The sequence below is a fragment of the Phyllobates terribilis genome, unplaced genomic scaffold (genome assembly GCF_046119375.1).
Source record: "Phyllobates terribilis strain yellow unplaced genomic scaffold, ASM4611937v1 Scaffold_3__8_contigs__length_932513732, whole genome shotgun sequence".
NCBI lineage: Eukaryota > Metazoa > Chordata > Amphibia > Anura > Dendrobatidae > Phyllobates > Phyllobates terribilis.
The window spans coordinates 394248793-394272524 of NW_027362763.1; the positions used below are offsets into that span (position 1 = coordinate 394248793).

Sequence of the window (23732 nt, forward strand, 5' to 3'; positions counted from 1 at the left end):
GCTGGGGGTTGTAGTCACTGTGGCGGTGACCCGGTCTGTGACCCAGGGCAGTCAATCCAGGGGTAATATATATATATAGGTGATATAATGTCAGACTGCGCCACCTGTGGAGTGCGGGTAATGAGGCCGCCGCTGCGGAACAGTCCTCTGAAGCTGATGGTTTGGAAGCAAGGGTGGTATAACTCCCCACAGGAAGAGTGTAGCTTCAGGGCAGTGTGTGTGGATGATGGTGGTTATTGTGCAGGAAGTCAATAATAAACACGGAGTCAGTGTGATGCAGTCCCAGGATCTTTACTGATGACACTTTAGACAGGCCTGGACTGGAGTACTGGCTAGTGATAAGAGTCCGGTCAGCCTGGAAGCAATCATAGAGTCCTCCTTGCCAGGTGGAGTTGTAGGCCTGCCGTTCTTACTATACTCTTTGGCTTCCCTGCTTGTAGCTGCGTTGTAGCCCACGTCCCTGAGTGTAACATGCGGTGCTCACCCGTATGGCTGGTAGCACGGGCCTTGTGGATGCTTCGCTCCTCCGTGGCGGTGCTGGTCCCTCTGTGCTGCTGAGCCTCCGGGCGTCTGATGGGGCCAGGAGACCTGCAATCTCCTGCCCTGCGGTATCTGCTGCTGGGCCTGCAGTGCCCCACAGCCTCGGACTCCGGTCTCCGGTCCTCTGTGATGATCAGCTAGGTCGAGCTTCCTCAGCTCCAGTCCCTAGCTCCTCTCTCCTCCATGTCCTAAACTCAACTACTGACACTAAGACTAACTAATCCCGCCCCCAGATCCCAGTTGCCAAGGGGAGGGGTCTCCCCTTGCTGGTCTGGAGCCAGGAAAGTGTTGCATGTGTAGTGTACCTGACAAAAAGGACCCCTGCTTGCTTCCAGGCATGGCAGCACCTCTTTTGAAGAAGGCAATACCACTGAGGCAACCGGACCCTCTGGGGTGCCACAGTAGCATTTTGCTGCAGAAAATAACACAGGGGCTCCTATTTCTTCTACAGGACCCAGGGGCTCCTATTTCTTAAAAGTTTTTGGAAAATAAAATATTAACAAATTACATAATTCACAGATTTAAATAATGAATAGCTTTATTGCACTGATTTCCTACAGTGGATTGCAAAAGTATTCACCCCCCCATCCCTTTGGCATTTTTCTGTTTTGCTTTTTGCTACCTCACAACCTGGAATTTCACTGTTTATATTTTTTCAGGGTATGCATCAGCTCATGTAAAGAACATACCAACAACTGTGAACATTTGGTTTTCTTTTTATTGTGAAGAAAACAACAAATGGGACAAAATAACTGAAAACTTCATTGTGCATAACTATTCACCCCCGTAAAGTCAGTATTTTGTAGAACCTCCTGTAGTGGCAATTACAGTTGCAAGTTGTTTTGGATAAGTCTCTATGAGCTTTCCACATCTTGCCACTGGGATTTTTGCCGATTACACAAGGAAAAACTGCTCAGCTCCTTCAAGTTAGAAGGTTTCCTTTGGTGCACATCAATCTTCAAGTCTAACCACAGAATTTCAATTGGATTAAGGTCTGGGCTTTGACTAGGCCACTTCAAAACTGTTAGGCCGGTATTCAGGAGAAGGGCTTTCTCGCGGCGTCCAGCCAACCCCTTTCCTGCTGGTTAGTAATTGTCAGCATTTAGGTTCCGTTCTAGGGATTCTAAGTGTGGTTTCTGCGTTTCTGCTCATGTGCCACTAAGCCATGCCCCTTGCGGTAATGTGCCGCTAAGCCATGCCCCTTGCGGGTATGTGCCGCTACGCCGCGCCCCCTTGCAGTCATGTGCCGCTAAGCCTCGTCCCCTGCTGTCTGGAACAGCGTGGTTGGTTGTCCTGGGGGCCTGGGGCTTTCTCTAGTGTATTTAAGGGCTCCGCCCTGGTGCCTAGTCTATCACTTTCCAACCTGGGGTGAGGTCTCTGGCAGTAAATGCAGTGTGTGAGAATCATTGTCAAGGGTTCCTGCTGAAAGCTCCTTAGTCATCCTAGCCATCAATTAGGGCTAGGGGAATGCTGTGAGCAGCACGCTCTACCATGTCGGTTCACCGGTTGGTGTCCACGCCATGAAGGCGTCCTTGCTACCGATCCAGTATTCAAGGGTCCGCCATTGTATGTGTGGTCACACTGCCGCTTTTACACCCATGTGTTTGGTGCTGCAGAGATTCTCCTCCCCTTTAGGAACTTAGGTTCCAGGCCTTTCCTGGCCTGCAGCTATCTGCAGCTCTATACGCCGCCATCTAGTGCGCAGGCGTTTCATGCTGCCAAATCCTTTCTGCTCTGCACAGCGGTGTCTTGCAGTGCAGAAGTTTATTAGCTTTGTTTCTGGAGTGTTGTTAACTCCCATCATTGTACCTTGTTCAGTTACTACTAGTGTGTGCACTTAACACACTAGTTCATTTCTTTCTCTGTGCTTAGCTGAACTTTCCTCTGGGACTCAGCTGCTGCAGCACCCCGATGTGTCCTTTAAGTTTTATTTTATTTTATTAAAGGACACGCCAGCATAACAAAAACATTTACATGTTTCCCCTTAAACCACTTGAGTATTGCTTTAGCAGTCTTCTTTGGGTCATTGACTTGTTGGAAGGTGAACCTCCAACCCAGTCTCAAATCACTTACAAACTGAAACAGGTTTTGCTCAAGAATATCCCTGTATATTGTACTATTTATCTTCCCCTAAACTATGACCATTTTCCATGTCCCTGCTGCTGAAAAACATCTCCACAGCATGATGCTGTGACCACCATGTTTCATTGTGGGGATAGTATTCTTGGGGTGATGAGCTGTGTTGTTTTGGCGCCAGAAAAAGTGTTGATCCTAGTGGTCAAAAAGTTCAATTTTGATCTCATCTAACCACAGTGCCTTTCTCCATACATTTAGGTAGTTTCCCACATGTCTTTTGGCAAACTCAAAACAAGCCTTACAAGTTTTGTGTATAAGTAAAGTCTTTTTTCTGCCTACTCCTTTGGAAGTGCATTGAGCTGTAGGGTGCATTGCTGCAAAAGGGGAAAAAAAAACAAAAAAAACTTTAAATCTTCTTCCTTAGCGAGTGTGAACGAGCTGAGTGTGACCGGAGCGTAAGTGCAAACGGAAGTAAGTGTGTGACTTGTTGTTCAGTGACTTGGATTCAGGGAGTTTGGAAGGGAGGACTTTGGACTGAATTGCTGTCTTTATTTTAGTAATTCTTTACATTTCTTTTTACCTAACATTTCTGTCTAGTGCAATCCCCATTAGGAAATGAGCTCCATTATTGGCAATGCTATCCAGAGTACATCTTGCCACATGTATGCAATCCTTGAACAGCCGGTCGGGGTTGCATACTGCTGCACGTTGTGCGTTTGGAAGCCCATGTACTGGATCTAAATGAGCAGCTTGCAACACTGAGATCCATTGACAATATGGAAAGGAGTCTGCTGCTCACTGAGCAGCTGCTCACTGGGGTAGATGTGGGGGAGGGTGGTAGTAGGGAGCTGCAGGACAGTAAGGCAGCTAGCTGGTTGACATTTAGAAGGGGGGTAGAGGGAAGAGTGCCAGGGAGGCTAGTCCTGATCTGGCACTCCCCAATAAGTTTGCAAAGTTGGCAGATGAGGGGGGTGTCTGTACAGGGGTAGCACTGCTTCAGCAAGGCATGTCCCCTGAAAGCTGGAGGAGTGTCAGCTCAAGTAAGGGGGAAATAGGAGAGCAGGGCAGGCCAGGCAGGTGCTGGTAGTGGGGGACTCAATTATTAGGGGAACAGATAGGGCAATCTGTTACAAAGACAGGGATTGTCAAACAGTGTGCTGCCTACCTGGTGCTCAAGTCTGGCACATCGCTGATCGGGTTGACAGATTACTGGGAGGGGCTGGTGAGGACCCAGCGGTCATGGTGCACATTGGCACAAATGACAAAGTTAGAGGTAGGTGGAAGGTCCTTAAAGATGATTTCAGGGAATTAGGCTGCAAGCTTAAAGCAAGGACCTCCAAGGTGGTGGGGGAGGGTATTCATTTTATAGGTGGGGAAGATAGTGCAGATAGTGACTTGGGCACAAATAAAGAAATTGGGGGCGGGGTTAGAACAGTCAATAAAGTAAGAAGGAATAGAGGTACAGAGAGATACATAAAATGCATGTACACTAATGCCAGAAGCCTCACCAACAAAATGGAGGAATTAGAATTAATTTTGTTGGAAAATAATTATGACATGGTGGAGATATCTGAGACATGGCTGGATGAGAGCCATGACTGGGCAGTTAATTTACAGGGCTATAGTCTGTTCAGATATGACCGTACAAACAAGCGAGGGGGGGGGTGTTTATATGTAAAATCATCCTTAAAAACCATCTTGCGGGAGAATATTTGTGAATCTAATGAAAATGTAGAGTCCCTGTGGGTGGAAATAAGGGGAGGGGGAAAAATAATAAATTACTGATAGGGGTTTGTTATAAGTCTCCAAAAATAATGGAAGCAGCGGAGAATATCCTCGAAAAGCAAATAGATGAAGCAGCGACTCAAGGAGAAGTCATTATTATGGGGGACTTCAACTACCCTGAAATACATTGGGGGACAGAAACCTGTAGTTCAAGCAAAGATAATAGGTTTTTGACAACTATGAGAGACAATTAAATTTCACAACTGGGTCAGGACCCAACAAGAAGGGGGGCACTGCTAGACCTAATATTAACCAACAGGCCAGACCGCATTTCAAATATACGTGTTGGGGGTCACTTGGGTAATAGTGATCACAAAATAATAAGTTTTCATGTAACCTTTGATAAAATGTGTAGTAAAGGGGTTACAAGGACACTAAACTTCAGGAAGGCAAATTTCCAATGGTTGAGAGATGATCTTAGTACAATAAACTGGGACGATATCCTGAGACATAAAGCTGCACAAAGCAAATGGGAGACATTTATTAGCATCCTGAATAGGACCTGTGCACAATATATACCCTATGGGAATAAACATGCTAGAAATAGGAGGAAACCACTATGGCTAAATAGAGCTGTAAGGGGCACAATAAGTGACAAAAAGAAAGCATATAGAGAACTTAAGCAAGTAGGTAGTGATGAGGCATTAAATAAATATAGAAAATTAAATAAATTCTGTAAAAACCAAATCAAGGCAGCTAAGATCGAGACAGAGAGACTCACTGCCAGAGAAAGTAAAAATAATACCAAAATATTCTTTAACTACATAAATAGTAAAAAACTAACAAATGATAGTGTTGGCCCCCTTAAAAATAGTCTGGGTGAAATGGTGGATGAGGATGAGGAAAAATCCAATATGCTAAATGATTTATTTTCAACCGTATTTGCACAAGAAAATCGCACGACAGAATACATGATCAGTGATAACAAAAATTCTCTATTAAATGTCACTTGCTTAACCCAGCAGGAAGTACGGCGGCGTCTAAAAATCACTAAAGTTGACAAATCCCCGGGCCCGGATGGGATACATCCGGGAGTACTGCAGGAATTAAGTAACGTCATAGATAGATAGACCATTATTTTTTAATTTTTAAAGATTCCATAATAACAGGGTCTGTACCACAGGACTGACGTATAGCTAATGTGGTGCCAATATTCAAAAAAGGGACAAAAACTGAACTTGGAAATTATAGGTCAGTAAGCTTAACCTATACTGTGGGTAAAATCCTGGAGGGTTTCCTAAGAGATGCTATACTAGATTATCTGAAGAAGAATAACCTCATGACCCAATATCAACATGGGTTTACGAGGGACCGTTACTGTCAAACTAATCTGATCAGTTTTGATGAGGAGGCAAGTTCTGGACTGGACCAAGGAAATGCAGTGGATGTTGTGTATATGGACTTTTCAAAAGCTTTTGATACGGTTCCACGCAAAAGGTTGATACATAAAATGAGAACAATGGGGATAGGGGAAAATATATGTATGTGGGTTAAGAATTGGCTCAGTGATAGGAAACAAAGGGTGGTTATTAATGGAAAACACTCAGACTGGGTCTCAGTAAACAGTGGGGTACCACAGGGGTCAGTATTGAGCCCCCTTCTTTTTAACATATTTATTAATGACCTTGTAGGGGGCATACAGAGTAATATTTCAATATTTGCAGATGACAATAAACTCTGCTGGGTAATCAATACAGAGAAGGACAATTTTATATTACAGGAGGATCTATGTAAACTAGAAGCTTGGGCTGATAAATGGCAAATGAGCTTTAATGGGGATAAATGTAAGGTAATGCACTTGGGCAGAGGAAATAAAATGTATAATTATATGCTTAATTGTAAAACACTGGGCAAAACTGTAACTGAAAAAGACCTGGGTGTATTGGTGGACGACAAGCTCACGTTTAGTGGCCAGTGTCAGGCAGCTGCTGCAAAGGCAAATAAAATAATGGGATGCATTAAAAGAGGCATAAATGCTCATGAGGAGAACATAATTTTACCTCTATACAAGTCGCTAGTGCGACCACACTTAGAATACTGTGTACAGTTCTAGTCTCCGGTGTATAAGAAAGACATAGCTGAACTAGAGCGGGTCCAGAGAAGAGCGACCAAGGTTATTAGAGGACTGGGGGTGCTGGGCAGTGTGGGGCCTCTACTATGGCACATGGTTGGTATCTGGATGTCTAATGGAAAAAATACTCTAATATATATGCCTGAGACACTGGAATACTATATGTACTAATGAAATGTCATGTTAATGTCTGATCTGAGAAATTTGTTTTTGCTATTTGTATTTCCTATTTGTATTCCTGTAAATCTATTGATACTCGATCTAAGTGACCATAATGTCTAATATGGCATAGGATCTATCTACACTTAATGATATGTAATGACATCTACAGCAACTTATGTGCTATGTGGATATATGTATACCACACTGCCTGGAATTTTTAATAGGTGTTTTTAGGGGCAGAATGATGTAATTTTAAATACTTACCTTCTTGCTTGCTGTGTCTAAATAAAGTATTTATTTGAAACTAATCTATATGACTATTTTATGTGATACTTATAAATTTAATAAGGGAGGAACAATAGATGTATTAGAGGACTGGGGGGTCTGTAATACCAAGACAGGTTATTACACTTGGGGTTATTTACTGTGGAAAAACGAAGGCTTAGGGGTGATCTTATTACTATGTACAAGTATATGAGGGGACAGTACAAAGACCTTTCTACTGATCTTTTTACTCTGAGGCCAGAGACGGGGATAAGAGGGCATCTTCTACGTCTGGAGGAAAGAAGGTTTAATCATAATCACAGACGCGTATTCTTTACTGTAAGAGCAGTGAGACTATGGAACTCTCTGCCGCATGATGTTGTAATGAGTGATTCATTATTAAAATTTAAGAAGGGCATGGATGCCTTTCTTGAAAAGTATAATATTACAGGTTATATACAGTACAGACCAGAAGTTTGGACACACCTTCTCATTTAAAGATTTTTCTGTATTTTCATGACTATGAAAATTGTACATTCACACTGAAGGCATCAAAACTATGAATTAACACATGTGGAATTATATACTTAACAAAAAAGTGTGAAACAACTGAAAATATGTCTTATATTCTAGGTTCTTCAAAGTAGCCACTTTTGGCTTTGATGACTGCTTTGCACACTCTTGGCATTCTCTTGATGAGCTTCAAGAGGTAGTCACCGGAAATGGTTTTCACTTCACAGGTGTGCCCTGTCAGGTTTAATAAGTGGGATTTCTTGCCTTATAAATGGGGTTGGGACCATCAGTTGTGTTGTGCAGAAGTCTGGTGGATACACAGCTGATAGTCCTACTGAATAGACTGTTAGAATTTGTATTATGGCAAGAAAAAAGCAGCTAAGCAAAGAAAAACGAGTGGCCATCATTACTTTAAGAAATGAAGGTCAGTCAGTCTGAAAAATTGGGAAAACTTTGAAAGTGTCCCCAAGTGCAGTTGCAAAAACCATCAAGCGCTACAAAGAAACTGGCTCACTTGAGGACCGCCCCAGGAAAGGAAGACCAAGGGTCACCTCTGCTTCTGAGAATAAGTTTATCCGAGTCACCAGCCTCAGAAATCGCAGGTTAACAGCAGCTCAGATTAGAGACCAGGTCAATGCCACACAGAGTTCTAGCAGCAGACACATCTCTACAACAACTGTTAAGAGGAGACTGTGCAGCAGGCCTTCATGGTAAAATAGCTGCTAGGAAACCACTGCTAAGGACAGGCAACAAGCAGAAGAGACTTGTTTGGGCTAAAGAACACAAGGTATGGACATTAGACCAGTGGAAATCTGTGCTTTAGTCTGATGAGTCCAAATTTGAGATCTTTGGTTCCAACCACCGTGTCTTTGTGCGACGCAAAATAGGTGAACGGATGGACTCTACATGCCTGGTTCCCACCGTGAAGCATGGAGGAGGAGGTGTGATGGTGTGGGGGTGCTTTGCTGGTGACACTGTTGGGGATTTATTCAAAATTGAAGGCATACTGAACCAGCATGGCTACCACAGCATCTTGCAGCGGCATGCTATTCCATCCGGTTTGCGTTTAGTTGGACCATCATTTATTTTTCAACAGTACAATGACCCCAAAAACACCTCCAGGCTGTGTAAGGGCTATTTGACCAAGAGGGAGAGTGATGGAGTGCTACACCAGATGACCTGGCCTCTACAGTCACCAGACCTCAACCCAATCGAGATGGTTTGGGGTGAGCTGGACCGCAGAGTGAAGGCAAAAGGGCTAACAAGTGCTAAGCATCTCTGGGAACTCCTTCAAGATTGTTGGAAGACCATTTCCTGTGACTACCTCTTGAAGCTCATCAAGAGAATGCCAAGAGTGTGCAAAGCAGTCATCAAAGCAAAAGGTGGCTACTTTGAAGAACCTAGAATATAAGACATATTTTCAGTTGTTTCACACTTTTTTGTTAAGTATATAATTCCACATGTGTTAATTCATAGTTTTGATGCCTTCAGTGTCAATGTACAATTTTCATAGTTATGAAAATACAGAAAAATCTTTAAATGAAAAGGTGTGTCCAAACTTTTGGTCTGTACTGTATATACTAGATTCCTTGATAGGGCATTGATCCAGGGAACTAGTCTGATTGTCGTATGGAGTCGGGAAGGAATTTTTTTCCCCAATGTGGAGCTTAGTGTTTGCCACATGGGGTTTTTGTTGCCTTCCTCTGGATCAACATGTTAGGCTATGGGTTTAACTAGATGAACTTAGTATTCCTTCAACCTTAAAAAAAATACTATGTTACACTTCTATAAAGGCCACCTCTATGGAGTGTACAGCTTATTGTTGTCGTATGGACAGATACTTCAGCCTCTGCTTGTGAACTCTGCCTCTCCTTTATGGTTACCTTTGGTCTCACTGCTGCCTCTCTAATTAAGCAGAAAAATCTAGCGCACAGATGAAGTCCAAAAAAGTGCATTTTATTTTCCAAGGTACATGAAGCAAAGATTAAAATTGTGTGTTCACAAAAAAGAGAATACAGGCATCTTTTTACGCGTTTCGAGCGGCAAGGGCTTTTTGTCTAGATACGCTCGAAATGCGTCAAAAGATGTCTGTAGTCTCTTTTTTGTGAACACACAATTTTAATCTTTGCTTCATGTACCTTGGAAAATAAAATGCACTTTTTTGTACTTCATCTGTGAGCTGGATTTTTCTGCTTTCTGTATTGGATGTTGTACCCTGCCCAGGTGCTATCCATGCTCCAGAAGTGTGGAACTGGAGGTGGTAAGCTGGATTTACTTCTGTGATTTCTCTCTAATTAATGCCCTCTTGCACGGGCCGGCCCTCTCTTGGCAGGTTTGTTGTGGTACCATGTTCTTTCCATTTGATGATAATTAATTTGATGATGCTCCGGGGATCATCAGATATTGGGATTTTTTTTTATAACCCAACCCTGACTTGTACTCTCAACAACTTTGTCCTTGACTTGTTTGGAGATCTTCTTGGTCTTCATGATGTTGTTTGGTTAGTGGTGCCTCTTGCTTAATGGTGTTGCAGTCTCTGTGGCCTTTCAGAAAAGGTGTGCATATACAACAGAGCACGTGACACTTAGATTGCACACAGGTGGACTTCCTTTCACTAAGCATGTGACTTGTGAAAGGAATTGGCTGTACCAAAAATTTTTAGGGGCTACATCGCAAAAGGGGTGAATACATATGTACATGCCATTTTTTAGTTATTTGATACCATAAATTTAATTTATACCTATATTTTTCTCACTTCACTTCACCAACTTAGACTATTTAGTGTTGATGCTTCATACACAAATCGGATTACAAAAATATTTAAACACATGTTGTAATGTGACAAAATAGGTAAAAAGCCAAGGGAGGTGAATACTTTCACAAGTCACTGTACATAAGTATTCAAAGTCTTTATCAAGCACCAATACTGGACCATTACATCATTATAAATACAATTGTGTGACATCTGTATTTTATTATTATTTTCTGAGCTAAATTTTCTCACATTTTTGCCAGAAAGTTCAGGACTGTTGTTCTGTAGTGCAGGTTTCATATTGAAACTTATATTTAAGCAAGCTTTTAATAGGATGACCTTTCTTTAAAGACTTTGTCAGAAATTATGTGTGAATTTGTGTTTTGATTCCCAAGAAAATTGTTCTAAAGAAATTGAAAACTTTATTTTGTGAGCAATAAAATTATTTTTAAATCAGAATATTTGGGTCACTGATAATTCTCCCTGAGTTTTTATAATGGATGAATTCATTGATTTTACATGAACAGCTGCTGATGCGTATCAATGTAAAACAGAAAACATTTTTTTTAGGAAAGAAGAAAACAAAAATCCATAATGATAACAATTCCTGTCTCCACAAATGACAATTACTGTAACAGCTGCTGCTCCATAACTTGCATATTGTTAATTCTTTGGTTAAATATGTACTTTGCTCATGCCTAATTATTCTCCACTTCATGCTAAGTCCTTGTGCTTTTCTGTCTCCTGTCTACATCTCACGTTCAACAGTCAATTTATGCCGGGCATGTAGCAAGCCAGGATGGGAAAAATCTCAATGGATCTTAGTTGTGCATAGGCTTTTATCATGTTTTGTTGGAAAGAATAAAGCAGTCTCCCAACTTTAACATGAACGTCAGTATAGATTACCTTGTAGATTATGCCCGCTACAATGGTGGCTCTCTGCAAAGAAAATGAAATATTATGTGTATAATATTTTTTATTATCCTGATGGACAAGTAGCATGATTAAAGTAAAAGATGTGCCACACTATAAATAGAGAACACCACAAAGAAAGGAAAAAATTCAATATTTTTATTTTATCCCAAAAAGTTTATTTACACAGAAGACAAACATTTAAAAGCAATTACAAATAACCCAATATTGGATAATTGGCAAAATATGTCTTGTGTCACCCTACTACAAAGACTAAATCAAGGCCCAATAAATGTCCCAAAACACCATACCCAATATTAATTACTGTATATTTCGGACTATAAGACGCACCGGACCATAAGACGCACCTAGGTTTTAGAGGAGGAAAATAAAAAAAAAATGTAAGCAAAAAATGTGGTCATGATGCACTTTTAAGGGGGAGAGGGTCTTCTGCTGACACTGGTATAGGGGTAATGTCCCCCAATTCTGACAATATCCCCCATCCTGGTATATATGCCCCCCCTTCCTTTTATACGTGGTCCCCATCCCCATCCTGGTATGCCTGGCATCCCTCCATTCTGGTATGCATGGCACTCCTCCATCCTGGTATGCATGGCACCCCTCTATCCTAGTATGCATGGCACCCCTCCATCCTGGTATGCATGGCACCCCTAATCCCTATCCTGGTATGCATGGCACCCCTAATCCCTATCCTGGTATGCATGGCACCCCTAATCCCTATCCTGGTATGCATGGCACCCCTAATCCCTATCCTGGTATGCATAGCACCCCTAAACCCTATCCTAGTATGCATGGTACCCCTCATCCCTATCCTAGTATGCATGGTACCCCTCATCCCTATCCTGGTATGTATGGCACCCCTCATCCTTACCCTGGTATGTATGGCCCCCTCATCCTTATCCTGGTATGCATGGTCCCCCTAATCCCCATCATGCTGCACATAAAAAAAAATAAACACTGGAGGAAAAAAGTGCGTCTTATAGTCAGAAAAATACGGTAAGTTTTATCATAGGTAGGCTTTTAAGATTTTACCATATTTGCACATAAAGAGCCGTACAAGGAGATGAGATTTCAAGCCAAGATGAATGTTTTAAATATTACCATAAATACATGATACATATCAGTCATAGAAAGGTTGAAAATTGATTAAAACATAGCAAATAATAATTCACCAGTGCCATAGAACAATGTACAAAAGTGGCAAGTAATATATTAGTTGGAAAGAAGCCAAATACCAGATGCTGGACTTTAGAATGTAGTAGTAAGGAATGCATCCAACGTGTATCGCTGTCTAGCAGCTTCATCAGGGGTCAAGGATCATGGCTTGCATCTTTTTAGCTCTACTAGACAGAGCTCCCAAAATGCTACTGCAAAAATTGTATGATTATTTCTTGTTATTTTTCACTTTAAATACTAATATCTTATTAGTAACTTTTATTATGTCACTATTAAAATGAGGGAATACTAAAAGTAAGGAGGTAAGGAGCTAGAGCACTACATTTTTATTTTTAATTGTCCTAGTTAAAGGGGTTTTTTCAACTTCAAAAATGGTTAAAATTGCAATGTGCAATAGTAAACAGTGCAACTTTGCAATATACCGCTTATTAAAAATCCTCTGTCTTAAAGAATGGAGGTGTTTAATCGTAATGTGGCCAGTCTCCTAGCAAGGAATTTAGCACTTACTCGCTCTTTTCAATGCTTACAAGCTCTTTTTGTAAGTGCTCCTGTTACAGGTCCGGGTGGTGGAACCTCTGTGCCGAGGTGCAAGGAGGGACCCAGAGGGGCGTGACTAAGTATCCACCCAAACCGACCCTGGTCGTACGGCAGCAAACGACACCGTGACCAGGGAGGATCCGGGCTGAGGGACCAGGTGCTACTCTGGGGACGACCTTGTAAGAGAGCAGGTGGCTCCCATGAGTCAGATGGCTGGGACTGACCGGTATGGCGGACGGACACGGCAAGCAGGCGGAAGTCTCTGGTAGCCGACAGGTGGTCACAGTTCGAGAAAGCCGGGCAAGTAGCAGTCTTTAGGTTTACCAGGAAGGTGGTCACAGCAAGTGACGGCAGGGTCTCCAGGCAGGCTGGCAGGAAACAGGCGGGTGCTCCCAGGTGAGCGGGCAGACAGACGAGGCAGGTAACTGGCAGGTAACTGGTGGGTGCTCCCAGGTGAGCGGGTAAGCAGACAAGTCAGGTAACTGGCAGGTAACTGGTGGGCGCTCCCAGGTGAGCGGGCTGACGGACACAGCAGATAACAGGCGGGTGCTCCCAGGTGAGCGGACAGACAGCCAAGGCAGGTAACAGGTGAGCAGGCTGGCAGACTCGGCAGGTAATGCGCAGATAACAGGCTGGCAGGCAGGACGAGGAGTCAGGCTAGCAGCGGGACCTGAGGGCTGAAGCAAAGATCAGACACAGTGCAAACAACTTTGCTCGGGCACCTCCATTTTGGAGGAGGTGCCTTATATATGGGAGGTCCTCCGGCAATTGGCCGGGGACTCCTGAGGACGGCACGTCCGGTCCCTTTAAGAGAGGGGGAGCGCGCGCGTGCCCTAAGCACACTGCCGGGGAAGGAGCGCACGCCGGAAGCAGCGGGGAGAGAAGCGCTGGAGGACACTGCGCCAGGAGCGGGGAGGTGAGAGGGACGGCGTCTCTGCCTAGCAAGGGGCTGAGACGCCGATGCTACAGCTCCCTCCTATACTGCAGAGGCAAAGCTGCCTCCTCTTGCCACATTAGAGATTCCAGAGGCCAGACCAGCGCAGCAAAAAGGCCGCTTTTCCAAACAGTCAATCAATCACTGACCCCTCCACTGGCAAGCAGGAAGCCGGCAAACAAGGGAAACTGTTCCCTTCCAAAAATCTATGCTGAGACAAATCTTTAATTTGCTTGGGAGAAACATCAACACTGGGGAACACAATTGAGGTAGATCTGACACTTGTTTTTGACTAAATTTTAGCTTCTGAATCCAAAAGTGACTCCTGTTTTTCTCTATCACAACAACTTTTTAAGTTACAGGAATACCCTCCTTTTGTCTCCAAAACTATGCAAAATATACATATAATGGAAAATAATGTAAACAATAACCTGAATGTAATGTTTATTTAAAACTATTTTAATTATACAAAAGATATATTGTTACTGTAAGTAAAATTGTGTGCAAGAAATAAAGTTAGGTAGCAGTTAGGTAAAACTTACACTTATAGATTTTCTTGGAGTGTTCAATCTGTTGAATATCTTGCCTGATGCTCCATCAATAGTCAACCATCATATTTACATCCCATCTTCTACCGATTCTGTCCCTCCATGACCTTCCAATCTTGGTGGAATTACTCACCTTGCTCATAACTGACTGCATCAAGGTTTTCAGGGAAGTTAGCACGATGGTTAAGCATTTTGTAGCTCTCCCAGAGTTTCTATATAATTTTGGTGTAAATTTTGCTTACGTATTTCCAATAAACCCCGTGACATGGTCTTTGAATGCCTGTTTTAGTCTAAATCAGCAAAAAAATTGAACTCAACAAATATTATGTTAAAAATTGTTCCCCAGTGAATCAGGGAGGTACCCATAGGCATATCAGCTCACAAGCTACACATGATGTAAAATTTGTTACCATTAGTAGCTGTGCAAGATAGATCATTATCATAGTACAAACTGTGTAGCAAGTGTAATCATACACCTTGTATTGGATAGCTGTGTTTCACAGTTTGCATGCAAAGAGTCGGCACACTGAACAAGACGGGGTGAATGTAGGCGATGTATCTAAATATAAAGCCATGATTAGAATAAATAGAAAGCTAATATATGTAATAAGATCTGCCAGCAGCAGTCAGCCTGCATACTAATGGTTTCCAGGTAGCACAGAGGAAAATACTAAAAAAAGTGAGACCTGCAAAAATATAACATGCGTTTAGCTGAAAGATTCTAGATTTAATATTGCAGGCGCTATTACCTGTATTTTTAAAAACAATTGATTGCATTGATGGAACTTGTCTTGTCCTCCTTAGAAAAATATTGGGTATATTTCATTTATACCACCACCCCCAGCTCACATATTATTTTTCTCTGCAGCATCATTGCATCAATTTCTAGTGGTCCTTGTATTATACCCATATCCATTTTATCTTCCTCTTGCTTTGTCACATCAGTCTTTTAGCCACAAAACTGTTTAAAAAGTCCACTCACCCAAATAATTTGTATGTGGCTTAGTTGCACTAGCAACAGAAATCCAAGTTCTCAAAGCGCGACTTCTTTTCAGCTAAAAAAACATCATTTTTCAGTGTTCCGGAGAAAACACATAACATGTTCTTATAATTTTCAGGTTACTTTGGATCATTAGTTACTAGATGGGTGAATTCTACTTGAATTTTACAATAATTTGTATTCTCCAGAATATACATTTTTTGTAATTAGCTCTGAGCAAATTTAGCAATATGGTCTGTGGGCTAGCAAAGGGTTAAAAAAAAACACTTAATACTTCACCACTCACCTGTCTTGGCATCCCCGCTGCCTCTGGTGTACGATGCCCGCCATCTAGTCATGAAAGACCTCTTCTTTCCACAGTCGCAACCAATGTCCTCACTCTAGAACTGGACTCCAGCCATGACCAGGTCTCAGAGGTAATAGCATATCATAACATCTTGACATCATGATGCGCTGCGACCTCTGAGGCCTGGTCACAGGCAGAAGCCTCAGAGGTCACGGCGTGTCATAACATCATTATATTATGACATGCCCTGACTTCTAAGGCCTGGTTATGACTGGAAGCCCTATTGTGCAAATATGGAAATAAGAGACCCTGAGGACTGGATGGGTGGGCAGCGGGCATTGGAGGCAGTGATGGGGTGCCGGGGCAGGTGAGCAGTGAAGTGAGCATTCGGTTTTTTAATTTTATGTTTGTTTACAAGTTAAGTTTATTATGCTCTGAGGTCTGGATAGACCCCTGAGCATAATAGGGAACATTCAATTATCAGGAAATATTCTCCATGCCAATTGAATTCCCTAGTAGAGTCCATGAAATTTGGTGAATTTGCGTCTCTTCAGATCTGCTCATCTCTACTAGTCATACTATGGCTTGTTATACCAAGTGATTAGCTGCAGCAGCATTCACATGGTGATATATCATGTCATCGCTGCTGCTCTGTGAAGAAATACTAGTGGGGAACAGCTTGAGCATTATTGGAACTGCTAACAAGTTATTTTTAGCTTTTTTTAAATTCCTGCAGATTGTTTTTTTTCACTAGGCAACCAAGCGATGCACAGATTTAAATACAGTGGGTAAAATAAGTATTGAACACATCACCAATTTTCTAAGTAAATATATTTCTAAAGGTGGTATTTACATGAAATTCTCACCAGATGTCAGCTAAAAACATCCAATCCACACAGGCAAATAAATCAAACCATAGATGTCTTTAAATTAAGTTATGTGTAATAATGAGAAGAGAGACAGGGAAAAAGTATTGAACACATGAACAAAGAGAGGTGCAAACATCCATGGAAAGTCATGACACCAGCTGAAATATATTAGTAATTAGAAAGCAATCCTGCTACTTTGTGAAAAATAATATCAGCTGGTTCATCTGATGACCTATAAAAAGGTGTCTCATTACCACAGTGCTACACAAGAAACATCTCATGATGGGTAAAGCCAGTGAGCTATCTCAAGACCTCTACAACCGTATTGTTGTAAAAAACACTGATGGTATTAGTTATAAAAGAATTTTTAAACTACTAAAGGTTGCAGTGAGCACTGTTGGGGCCATATTTCGGAAGTGGAAAGAACTTAATTTCACCATAAACTGGCCACGACCACGTGCTCCCTGCAAGATTTTAGACAGAGGAGTGAAAAGAATTATCAGAAAAGTTGTCCAAGATCCAAGGACCACCAGTGGAGAGCTTCAGAAAGACTTGGAATCAGCAATTATAATTGTTTCAAAGAAAACAATAAGCAATGCACTCAACCTCCATGGCCTGTATGCACGCTCACCACGCAAGACTCCATTTTTGAACAAAAGCATGTTAAGTGCATTTAAAGTCTGCTAAACAATATTTAGACAAGCCTGTGAAATACTTGGCGAATATAGTCTGGTCAGGTGAGACCAAAATTTAACTTTTTGGATGCCATAATACACATCAGAACATTTATGGAAGGATCTAAAGCTCAGAGGTCATAGAAGGAGTCCACAGAACCTTCAGGATTTGAAGAGTGTTTGTGTAAAAGAATGAGCCAAAATCACACCTGAGCAATGTATGTGAATAGTTTCTTCATACAGGAGGCATCTTGACTCTGTTATCACCAACAAAGACTTTTGTACGAAGTGGTAATTACATTTCAGTAAACATGTTCAATACTTTTTAGTGTGTCATTGCTCATTCACATATAACTTAATTCATAGACATCTATGTTTTGATATCTTGGCTTGTGTGGATTGGATGGGTTGGTTCTGACATCTTGTGAAAATTTCACTAGCACCTTTAGAAATGTACCATATTTTTAGACTATAAGATGCACTTTTTGAATTTTTGAATGGGGGGAGAGCGGCGGAGGAGCGGGTCACATGAGGCAGAAGCCGGAGGCTGCATCTAACACATGTGCCCACTGTTAAAGAAAATTAATATTCACTGCTCCCCACCTCTATGCACTGAAGCCAGCTCCTAGAGGTGGGTGGAACTATGGGCAAGTGGAACAGTGAATATTTATTTTCTTCAATAGCGGGCACACATGATCACGCTGCAGCTAACAGTGTACCCGCTATTAAAGAGAATGAATATTCACTGCTTCACATGAGTCCCGCCCACCTCTATGCACTGAAACTGGCACTGAGAGGTGGGCGGAACTATGGGCGTGAGGAGCAGTGAATATTCCGGCAGCTGACCTCAGCGTGTGGGGGCGCATGGCAATGATGTCATGCACCGCTTACATGCTGAAATCAGCTGCTGACATCAGAACAGGACACCACTGGAGCAGAGGGGAGGTGAGTGGAATCCTTTATTTTTTTATATGTGCAGAATGATGGGGGCCATGTATAACAGGATGGGGGGCCATGTATACTATGATGGGGGGCCATGTATACTGTGATGGGGGGCCATGTATACCTGGATGGGGGGCATGTATACCAGGATGGGGGGCCATGTATACCTGGATGGGGATATATATATCTGGAAAGGGGGGGCCATATATAACAGGATGGGGACATATATATCAGGAAGGGGGGCCATATATACCAAGATGGGAACATATATATATATGTACCAGGATGGTGGATATTAGTACAGAATTGGGGGACATTACCCCTATAACAGTGTCAGCACCAGATCCCCCTTCCCCATAACAGTGCATCATGACCACATTTTTTGTTTCCATTTTTTTTCTATTTTCCTCCTTTAAAACCTAGGTGCATCCTATGTTCCGGTGCACCTTATAGTCCAAAAAATACGGTGTTTACTTAGAAAATTGGTGAAATGTTCAATAATTATTTCACCAGCTGTATTGAACAGTCATGTAAATTGTCAGTAATGATAAAAGTCTTTTTTAGGCCACATTCATATTTTCAGTATGTTACATCAATACTTGTAAGTCAAAATCAGGAGTGGAACAATCAGAGGAAAAGTATAATAGAAACACGTCACCACTTCTGTATTTTTGACCCACTCCTCATTTTGGCTTACAAATACTGAGGTAAAATACTGAGCAAATACTGAATGTGGCCTTATAGAGATGTGAATGTCTCTATTTTCTATAGCAGCATCTTTAGCCATGTGTTGGGCAGATGTACTAATTACTGGATGCGTTTTCATGTGTTGTCAGTTACTGTATGTTTTCATATATTATATTTATGTTCATTTTACTCCATTTTTAGTTTGTTTCTTGACATTTATTCCTGTTTCTCCTGTAAATATGTGATTATTTGATTTAAGCTATGTTGGTTATATTTTTCTTCTTTTTTCATATAGCACAATTTTTTACTTCTTGTTGCATTAAATGCAAGTACTTGTAGAAGGTCTAAGCTGTGTTAGGCATATTTTAATGTCAGGTGAACTTTGTTATCCACCAGAGTAGCCTCCAGGGTTATGTGTGACCATCAGTGGTGTATTGATTAGACAGGACTGTCTGCCTGAGGCATCCTTTAAAGATTAGATCAATCATATAGACCTCATTTTGTATAGTAAATGAATAGCGCTATTGGCATTGTTACCAGCCATAAATTGTTTTATTTGGCTGGTTTCTAATTAACTAATTAAAATAAGATTATGAGATCTGAGCTTCTTGGAATATAAAGTGGTCAGCATCCTTATTTATGACAACAAGTCAAATTTATTACATGGAGACATCAGTAACAGCATAGGTTGTCATCATTGCTTTTTTATACATATAGTATAGCAATGTAACCTGCAGGCGAGCGTACAGTGTATAAACTATATACAGATTCCTGTCTAATGCAAACTGAAAAATGTGAAATTCAGTGATGACAAAGAAGAAAAAATAGCCTTTGGTTTATTTATGTCTACTTTTCTTTCTTCTTTTAAAAATGTAACAAAAGAGAATGTAGTCAGAAGACTAATAATGTCTAGGTGCTTTGTTGACTATAGATAAAAGTTGGAAAAATGGCTTCATTGTGAAGATCTGCCAGCCGCTAGGCTTAACCATGTTATGTGGAGTAAGGCACACTGACATATTCTTACAAACAATTTACTTTATAAATCCATCTTGAAACTGAGATGCAGGGAATCCATCTTTGGCGTCAGGTTTACAGAATATTCATTTTTATGCTTAAAGCGCTGAACAGTTGGATGCATTTTTTTTTCCAAAGCCAATTTGTTCATGTATCTATAGAAAAGTAAATCAAAATCTGTTGGTTGCTCAGGATTGGCCATGGCAGCTTTCCAGTACCTAAAAGAGAAATTAACCATCCAGAGACTTACGTGACATGCATAAAAGAACGGTGTCAAAAGAGACAGAAATGCAAAATCTGCAAAAGGTCTGCAAGTAATGCAATCAATCAAACTATAGTGAAGCTTATATGTTTGGATAGAAAATGAATGTTAAGCTGTAAAATAATACTATGCAAATGCATATTTTAAAAAATTGTGTAAATGTACGGTATACTAAATTTATTTTACAAATGTTCAAATTATTGAGAACAGTTTGAAATAATAATAACTTTTATGTCTAAAGCACCAAAATATTCTGCAACACTTTGTAATTGAAGACTATAACAACACATTCTACTAAAAGAAGGCATTATCCAACACGTGTAAATGAACCAAGTGGACATACACAGTGCCAAGTGATTTTAAGAAGCTATAACTTTAATGAGGCTCTGTAAGAAGAGGATATGACGGAACTCTATTTGCATAATATGTAGATTTAAAAGGGTTACCAACAATTTATTATTTTGCGTATGGGACTAAAACCTTTCAGGATGGTAATTGCTTACTACCTCCCTGTTCTTCCTGTGGACAATGTCTGCAAGTTCAGCAGTTGATGTCTCTGCTTGATGTCACTTCTCCTCAACAAAGCAGCTCTTCCTCTCCCAGTCTGCTCTATGAGTGGGACGTCACTGCCAACGTCATGCTGATTGACAGCTGGCTCCCCGCAGTAGACAGCAGGGAGCTGGGTGTTAATTGGTGTGACATCAGCAAAGACGCCCTGTCAACAAAGCAGAGAGAAAGAGAAGATGCTGCTCTGTACATGACATGTGAAGTCAATGGAAGCAGGGGGATCAATGGCAGGAGCAGTCCATGTCAACCATGAGACAGCAGAGATTATCCCCGTGCAGAACACGCAGGTAGTTAGCAACTATCAGCTTGTTAGTCTTAGCCTCATATACAAAAATATTAAATGTCCTGGGTAACCCCTTTACTTTATAAATAGATTATGCTGAGCTTGACTTGAATCCTTTTGCTTTAGATGGCTTGCATTAGAAATATTAGAATAATTTATTTGTTATTTTTAATACCTGTTTTAAATTAACCAATTCTTTTGTTATATTGTATGTTAATGTTTAATGCGCGAAAACTAAAATAATATAATGACTTGTTATCTGATGTATTAAGGCCATTTTTTTTTTAAAGGGTGCTCCTCTCACTGAAGGAAATGGAATGAGCAGTCTGTACATGTTCAAGGTATTTCACAAATAGCAGTGCCTTGCTGATACCAGATGAAAAATGGTCTTCTTAAAATGTATTGTGTGTCCAAGGATCATCCTTCTCATCTGCTACTCTACTATAAAACTTAGCTCCACCTTACTGGAGAATATGTTAAAAAAATCATTAAAATTTATATATACCTTTTTAATGATTTTTTAACCTATTCAGAAAGAAGGACTCCTCCGATGAAAGTTTTTATACTCTTAATATATTGCATTCATCATATGATACAGCACTGTGTACTTGCAGTTGCTCATTTTTCCTTTCTTTCTAAATTCTTCTCCTTTCTCTGCTTTATGTAGAAACAGGAAGTCTCTTTTCCCTGCAAAAATCATTCCCCTTTTCAACTCCTAACTCAACTGCGCCCTACTCCTTCCTCCCAGGGACTTTTGCAGTGACTAATTACATATACAGGGAAAACCGACTTCCTATTTCTACATAGAGGTTAGAAGGATTCAGCTATTCAGTTTTTCATCATGTGATGTCATAGACCTAATGGAAAAGAGAATAATTAACTGAGTAGAAAGGCAAAATGAGCAATAGTAAGTACACAGTGCTATATAATATGATGACTGCAATGTATTAAGAGGCTAAAAACTTTCATGGGAGTGTTTCTTTAATTTGATACTTGATTATTTTACACTTTGATTGCTGGTCTGATACACTGCAATACTATTGTACTGCAATGCAACAGACCTATCTGTGTGATACTGACCATTTACCTGTTAGACCCTGCTCATGGCCTCATGTCACATTGGTAACAATCAGGTGCTGACAGAATTAAAGAGGGAACCCCTACCTTCTGTTAACCATCTAAGTGCCATTGTTGCTATTGACAATGGCATCAAGTGGTTACATGGTCACGGATGGTGCTAACACCAATTTTGGTTGAATCAGAAGGGGGTAAAGATGGCAATCAGGGATGCTACATATTTCTCACCTTGGCACCTGAGGAATAATGCCCTTTACTGACCACCATTAAAAGGCATATTGGTAGTCAATAATGGTTTAAATGGATTTAGACATACTAGTCTTTATTTTAGCAATATTTACCTCTTAAAATATTACAGCATTGATGAAACTGTACTGTATTTATTCATTCCACAATGTCATCTGAGTGCAGTCAGATATGCTGTGATCGGCATGAGAAAAAAACATTAATTAGCATTACCCCATAGGATGACATTAGTCCAAGTGCTATCCGATAAAATTTTGGATAGCTCTCACCCGAGCGAGCTCTTAGTTACAAGCACGTTTCTTCTATATCTATCTCCTAGCCGGCCTTGTATATCTTTTAATACTTTTAGATAATCTGCTTGCTATGTTTTCATGATAACATTTTTAACATTTGATTTGAAAAGGGCCACTTTATCTTTATTTTAACAAATGTGTTGGGGACATAAGTTTGTGACACCAATATATAAGTATTGCATTTTATTTTCATTTTTTAAGCAGCGCCTACTTGTTAGTTCTGTCTACCACACAGACAGCCCAGCTCTCCTGTTCTAGCAGTGGTTACTGATGGAGGAATATGTGACCGCACCTATCCATCAGCCTTCTCCATTGTATAAATTGTTTTCTAATGCACCATACTTTACAATTAGAGAAGACTGACGGACAGGTCTGGTCACATGTCCCTCTCTCAGCAGCCTATTTCCTTAACCCATCTGTTATATTAAAAATTAATTCATTGTCACATTCATTAGACATTGTCATCTGCCTATATTTTTTAACAGCACATTAATAATTACCCTTACTGTTTTAATACACTTTTCCTTTCTTATTTCTAGGGCACTGCTACTGCCGCTGCCACATCTGGACAACCTGGCCCTCCGGTATGGATTTAACCTTAAAGAACTTTACATTTTTCAATTGATAATGTAGGAAATTCAACTCAGTTTCATTCATCACAATGAAACATTATCTTTATTTAATGAATGTCTTGTTATTGACTCTAATAGCAATGCTTGCAGGTAATTATATAACAGGGCATGCTCTATTAACCAGTCAATGCTGCAAGGAACCATTCAATTGTTAATCCTTTGATGTGACATTCAGGCTTATTTCCCTTTTAGAGACACATAAAAATAGTGGATCTCCCAAACTTCATGTCTTATTGTCTCTTCATGTTTTTTAACTACTTTTGTATTTTAGTATTTGGCCTTTACTGGGCCTTTGTAAGTTGTTTTTCATAAAAAGTTTGGTCCGGTGGACCTGTATTAGTATATTTATTTCTAGAACATTTTGGCATACCCCTCATATTGTAGGTGTTTAATTCTGTGCTATCAGCCTCTGCTTTGTCACTTACATTTTAGATCTTTGGCATAGCCTTACCACAAAACCTTTGTAGACTCCCTACTCTCCTTATTCTCTGATTCCTTAAAGGGGTTTTCCCATGAACAAAAGTTCATTTTAATAATTGTCTGTGTCTGACCGTGTACAGAACAAACCACAGCTCCTGGGCAGGGGAGGAAGCAAAAGACAATACAGAC

The 23732-nt window shown here is 40.8% G+C and overlaps 1 protein-coding gene across 3 annotated transcripts in view; it reads left to right on the forward strand.

Moving 5' to 3' along the window:
- COL19A1 (collagen type XIX alpha 1 chain) overlaps nt 1–23732 on the forward strand; it is a 1587177-nt gene that overhangs the window by 1237049 nt on the left and 326396 nt on the right. For all 3 annotated transcript variants that reach the window (XM_073675502.1, XM_073675503.1, XM_073675504.1), the window contains exons 39-40: nt 21166–21216; nt 23031–23075. In XM_073675502.1, the coding sequence (XP_073531603.1) occupies nt 21166–21216; nt 23031–23075 (96 nt within the window). The remainder of the gene's footprint in view (nt 1–21165; nt 21217–23030; nt 23076–23732) is intronic.